A 6,000-nucleotide genomic window follows, 5' to 3' on the forward strand; every position below is an offset into this window, starting at 1 on the left:
ATTTATTTATACACAAAGATTTAACTTTAACCTCCTAGGACCTGGCGTCCACATATGTGGACATCACATTTTGGGTTGTCTAGACCAAAATACACAACTTTGCTCTACAAGGGCCTGATATCCACTTATGAGGACATTATACTGGCGCTGATCTATTGAAATTTAAAAGAAATGTCCTCATATGTGGATCTCATTTTTCTCAGAAACAAAAATAAGATACAAAAAAAAAATCAGGTAATTCTTTGTTTTTACATTTATCGGGTCCCAATCAGCTCAAATAGCAAAGAGAAATTAAAAATACATGCCATGAAGAAGCTCGGGTCTTAAGAGGTTAATTTGATTTAACTACATTCAACTTCAAATGTGTTGATCTTTTTATCCATTTAGGCTTTGATTTCACTTTAAAAATGTGGGGGGTTTGCGGGAGCTCCTTTTTGCTTAAAAATAGTTCAGTTATACCAGTGATGGATAAATGAAACAGCACAGGTAGGTGTAGTAGTAGTTTGTAAAGGAGAACATTTTAACTTATGTTAATATGCCTTTATCACAGAAAGCGAAGAGTCCAATAGATGAGATTACTGTAAAGATTGGAGCAGCGTTCACAGCTGGAGAGAAGAAGTTTCTTTTAGACTGTTGAGCTCAAAGCTGAAACAGAAGAACTGCTTCAGACTGACTGCTGACTTCATAAAACAGAGATCGACTGAACCGAGCAGGGAAAGAAAAAAAGCATTCTTTCTTTATTGGATACTTTTAGAGGTTCAAAGTTCTTTATTTGCCATTTGTGCAAAAAACCATCAGTCAAGGCACGCTGGAATTCTGGTGCAGAGCTCTGAGTTGTAGTAATAGTAAAAATAAACAAGACAACACTAATATAAATTGTAAGTTATAAATTCTAACCCCTTTACAAGAGAGGTGGCAGTATATACACAAGAGTCTAATTATATTCCCAGTATTTCACAGTTAGGATATTGACAGTTTTTCACTTGGTAAGGTGAAGTAAGGTAGTGTGGAGATTAGTGCCATCATTCTGACTGTGGCAGGGAAGAAGCCATTGAAAAGCCTTGTTCTGTGAGTGATGATGCTGTCTGCTCTGCTGTGTCTTACGTTTTATGTGCAGTTCTTGTGTCAGAGCACACAGTGAGCTGGATGGTGTGAGTCCATGATAATTCTCTCTGCTCTTTTCCAGCAGCGCTGTGTGTACATTGAGTCCATGGATGGAAGTTTTGTCCCTACGATGCTCTCCACAGTCGTTATGACCCTTTGAGAGCCTTCCTCTCTGCCTGTGTGGTGTTCCCATACCAGACAGTGATGCTTGTGGTGAGGATGCTCTCTATCAGTCCTCTGTGGGCCTGGGTGAGAGAGCAATGGCTCAGGCCAGCTTTCCTGAGCAGCCCAATGAAATAAATCCTTCCCTGGGCTTTTTCTGCTGTGGCTGTGGTGTTAAGAGTCCAGGTCAGGTCTCATGTCACCTGCAGTCCCAGGAAACCTGTGGCTGTTGGGCCTCTCCACCTCAGACGCTCTGATGATAAGAGGCTGCAGAATTCCAGCATAGTTTCTTTGGTATTGTCTGTTTGAGGATGAGGATTTGAGCTTCCAGACTTTAATTTTCGAAGCTTATAAGCTTCAAACAAACATTTTATAGTTTACAACATAATCCAATTTTCTATTTTCTTTTCTCCTAAATCTCTTATATGTGAAACTATGACCAGAAACAATAATAATTTTTAAAAATGAGTCAAAGTTTACCACTAGGTGTCAGTGTTTGACCATTAAATACTGTATAACAACATCTGCACTAAGAAAAAAGGAAACTGCAGGATTTATCCTGAGGTCAGGATGACCCAGTGTAAGATCTGTTCTCACTGCATGATGTTGCTCGGCTCAAACTTCCTGCTCAAAGAACTAATAAATATGTTTTATTAGGAATAGAGACTAAAAGAAAATGTGTTTGTGTATCAGCCAAGCTGACAGATATCAGTGATTTAGCTGTGTTATGGCTGGTGTGACCTCTCTATATATTCTGGTAGTAGAACTTCCCATATTTGTATAGAGGAGAAGACCAGCTAGCTTCACCTATTTATGAAGGGCGGAGGGGCTGGGAGGAAGATTTGGCCGTCCGATTGGGGTCTAAGGTGTAGGGCCTCCCTGCTGCTCTTACCCTTTCCCCCCACCTCGGGTGAAAGGGTAACATCTCCTGCGTCTAGGTGTGGTTTGCCCCTCTGGGGGCGAGGGCACCTGTACATGGGATATAGAGTATGCTTAGGGGGTGTGATTGTGTGTACAGTTCAATTTGTGTCTCCATGTTGGGTGAGTGCTGAGTATTGGTATATGTGTTCATGAGAGTGGGAATGAACGTTTGTGTAATTAATTGCCTAAATATGGGATAAGATAAAAGGATTTCTTGTTATGTGTATTACAAGTTAAAAGCAGTGGAGCGTGAGCTTTGAGAGCTTTGGCCAGTGAAATTGTAAAAGAGCTGCTGTGTCACTGATAAAGTTTAGCCTGAAGACAGGAAGAGCAATGAAACTCTTGTATTATTATTATTATTTTAAATTTCCAGCTAACAGGAGAAAAGCAGGTGTGAAAATATTCTCCAAAAGTTGATTCTGTTCATCTGGACGTAGCGTTTTGTGGGAGAAACGTTTCGTCACTCATCCAAGTGACTTCTTCAGTCTCAGCTGACTGCAGGATTCAATCTTATAAACAGGACATTTGCATAATGACTGAAACCAGCCCACTGAAGGAACAATGGGCTGTGAGGTCAGTTCCTTGATCATAATTATGCAAATTCTCATGACCATTGATCAAAGAACACTGATCAATGGCCATGAGTCCCATTCACAGAGAGATGGGGAATGGCTGCAATCACAGCATTGTAAGAAGGTAAAAGATGTACCTTTAGGCCCCCTCGTCCATTCAGAGATGGTCTTTCCCTTTTCACATAAATGGCCTCCTTGACCCCTGCCATCAAACCAGCGTTCCTCCCTGTCCAGGATGTGTACATCCTCATCCTTGAAAGAGTGTCCACTGGCCTGTAGGTGTAGCGAGGTAGCTCTTCTGTGTTGTGCTTATTCTTTTTCTTTAACTGATGCTCTTCAGGAAAGTCTTTGGACCCTCCTCTGAGGTCTGAGGGAACTTTAGGATTTCACAGTAAGCTGCTGTTTAGCATGATCTCTCTAATCTCTGGATCTCGTCCAGCCTGCCCCAGGTTAGGTCTTCAGTGTATGTTGCCATGGTGATGTGCACCAGTCAAAAGGGAACCTCCTTCATAACACTGAAAGCCACAGATCCTTCTTCCTGGTAGAGGTTTATGGTCTCGTTCACACTGTAGCTTCCATGTCAGTGACACTGAAACAGCTCAGAGTGAAAAGGAGAGAAACGAGTTCAGACCTCGAAGGCTTTGATCTGTAATCTGTGGTTTTTACAGCGAGAGCTGGAGACGTGTGTTCACATGTTTCATGAAACTCTGAGGAAGGACCGGCGCTGAAACATGTCTGTTTTCTTCTTACTGACGTTTAATATTAAACACTTTATACATGTAAGTGTGAGAACTGAAGTTCTCACTCATGAGTTTGCATTCATGTCGTTCAGCACTTAATTTACCTGGATTGTTGAACATGCTGATGTTTTTTATGCAAAGCTTAACAGAACTCACACACACACACACACACACACACACACACACACACACTCCTCCCACTCATGACTGAGGCTTGTTTCCTAAACTTACTCGACCACAGTATCTGCTGCTGAGCGTCAGTAGTGTGATCGACGCAGCACAGAGGAACGTTTTTACTCCGCGTCATGTTTTCTTCTGTTTTTAAGACAAAAACTCTGCAGCTTTTATTTTTGTGCCTCTTTCTTCTGACTGTGACTGCAGTAACAACAGGACATGAAAACGGTAAGAACACTAATGCTGAGACATTTATGACAGTAAAGCCACATATTCAATATCATAATTTTTACAGGCTGTACATTTTTAAAAGTTTCTTTAAAGGAGCGAAAACATATTTACTGTCAGTGTAGATGGTGAACTATCCCTTTAATATTGGTGTTCCTTCGTTTCCCCCACTCATTATGGGATGGTTCAAAACTGACAGTGATGAGGTAAACAGCAATTAGAAAAACAATATAAATGTTGAGTGTTTCCTCGCTGCGGTCCGAGCTGTCCTGTCACAGAGATGGAGGCGAGACAAACGCTGGAATATCTGCTAAACAACAATGAAGGAGACGTAATTACTGCTTCAACCAAATTCAATTATCAAATCACCACGATGTTGGTGTGAAAACTTAACAAAGACATTTCTTTATATTAGATATCACTAACAGTTGGTCTTCTGGTATTAAACACAGAAGAAATCATTGCACAAATCGCAGGTTAATGATGATGCCACAGGTCATGTTCAGCACACTTCAGTTTAACAGCCTTCTACTCTGCAGAGTGAGGAGAGTGACAGATTATCTTCCAGTGCTGCTGTTTGTTATCGTGATAAGAGCAGAAGGAGTTCAGGCACGTCAGCTCATCACAGGAAGCTCAAACACAGCAGCTGGTCTCTGAGTGGACTCTTCATCCTTTTCTGTCTGTGAACCATGATCTCAGACTCAGATATGCTAATTTTCATTACCATCACTCAACATGGCTCCAAACCACCTCAGTGTGAGCTGAAGGTTAATGCCTGATGATGTAATAAAGAACCACAGAGAGGTCACTAAACCAGAAACGACTTTAAAATTCTGTCCATAAAACTTATGTTTAATATGAGAAACAAAGGGCAGTACTGGTGGAGTCTACCTCTCACTAGGAACACGTCTGACTTACTGATGATTCTGACCTGACTCTCAGTGTGACTGTACAGGGATGGAATAGGCTGGAATAACAGGAAGATATCCTGTAACTCAAATAGCCCATTTTAAACGGAACCTCCAGTCTGCCGGTCCCTCCCCGACTTTCATGCACTGTTGTGGAGCCGTATCAACCAAGACACCCCCACAGCGTGCAGAGCCTGCATCTGAGAATGAATCTCATCCACCCAGAGTCCTGCAACCTGACGGTTGTTTAACAACCTGACTGACCTCACCCCCCCCCAGTGATGGATGAGTGTGAATGCTGAAACATCACCCTCCTTGTGCTGTAGCTGTAGCTTCATGCTGTGTTCACAGGTGCAGCTCCAAAGCCGTTTGTTGGGATCCTGAACATCACGCAGTACAGGGTGCAGCTGAAGTGTGAGGTGAGAGGTGCAGCTCCGAAGCCTAGAGTAGAGTGGAGGGACAGCGATGGGAACATCCTTCATGCTGAGGAGCCACAGGTGTCACACAGAGATGGCCGCTATGACATCACCCTCCTCACCACGGTGACCAGGACAAACACCAACCTCTTCCACTGTGTAGCCACACAGGAGGAGATCGGCCATGTGACTGAAGAAGAGATCCATGTTCCAGGTGAGACTCTGATTTGATTGCTAAAGGTTATAATTAGTGTGTTTAGAAACTTATATCTTTGTAACAGCAGGCTTCTGTAATGTGTTTCAGATCAGCTGTTCGAGTCCTGCGATGGAGTCGGTGTGATCGTTTCTGTACTGGCTTCTGGATTTTCTGTCACTGTATTTGCGTCTCTGTTGCTGTTCTCAGCTTGTATTAAATGTTGTTGATAACAGACAGCAGATACTTTCATCTGTCTTTTTATTCTCTGCTGTTCTGTTTCCTCTGGTTTTAAGGCTGACATTTTATTTATACAGACATTGTATTAATTAAAAATAAAGTTGGGTAAATGATGACTGAGTGGATAATGTTCATTAAAACTGTTTGTAAAACATGCAAACTGCTTTAAATTGTTTAAACATCATGGTTCACATTGAAACACATTCATGTTTTTATCCCCACTGGATACAAAATGAGGCTCTGTCCTTTATCTGCTCATTGTTATGTTGAATCCTGATATCAGAGCTCTATTTATAATGGCCAGATGCAGGGCGGTGGACTGATCCCCGGTGGCTAAAACTG

The 6,000-nt window shown here is 42.0% G+C and overlaps 1 protein-coding gene across 2 annotated transcripts; it reads left to right on the plus strand.

The window, feature by feature from the left end:
- The first annotated feature begins 3,068 nt into the window (after positions 1–3,068).
- LOC102079307 (butyrophilin subfamily 2 member A1) lies at positions 3,069–5,774 on the plus strand. Of its 2 annotated transcripts, none has more exons than XM_019355973.2 (3): positions 3,069–3,901; positions 5,142–5,439; positions 5,530–5,774. In XM_019355973.2, exons 1-3 carry the CDS (start codon positions 3,893–3,895, stop codon positions 5,646–5,648), a joined length of 426 nt encoding a protein of 141 aa, XP_019211518.1. In that variant the 5' UTR covers positions 3,069–3,892; the 3' UTR covers positions 5,649–5,774. The 2 variants fall into 2 exon arrangements, with proteins under 2 accessions (XP_019211518.1, XP_005456502.1); XM_005456445.4 differs by having other exon boundaries at positions 3,071–3,901; positions 5,161–5,439.
- The last annotated feature ends 226 nt before the right edge of the window (positions 5,775–6,000 follow it).

Source organism: Oreochromis niloticus, unplaced genomic scaffold (genome assembly GCF_001858045.2).
Source record: "Oreochromis niloticus isolate F11D_XX unplaced genomic scaffold, O_niloticus_UMD_NMBU tig00003224_pilon, whole genome shotgun sequence".
Taxonomy (NCBI): Eukaryota; Metazoa; Chordata; class Actinopteri; order Cichliformes; family Cichlidae; genus Oreochromis; species Oreochromis niloticus.

What these genes read in the sequence shown, in the direction of transcription:
- LOC102079307 (XM_005456445.4), top strand. Translation starts at nt 3,805, where the DNA reads ATGTTTTCTTCTGTTTTTAAGACAAAAACTCTGCAGCTTTTATTTTTG. An exon ending in AACAACAGGACATGAAAACG is followed by an intron (nt 3,902 to 5,160) that starts GTAAGAACACTA and finishes CTGTGTTCACAG; the next exon opens with GTGCAGCTCCAAAGCCGTTT. An exon ending in AGAAGAGATCCATGTTCCAG is followed by an intron (nt 5,440 to 5,529) that starts GTGAGACTCTGA and finishes AATGTGTTTCAG; the next exon opens with ATCAGCTGTTCGAGTCCTGC.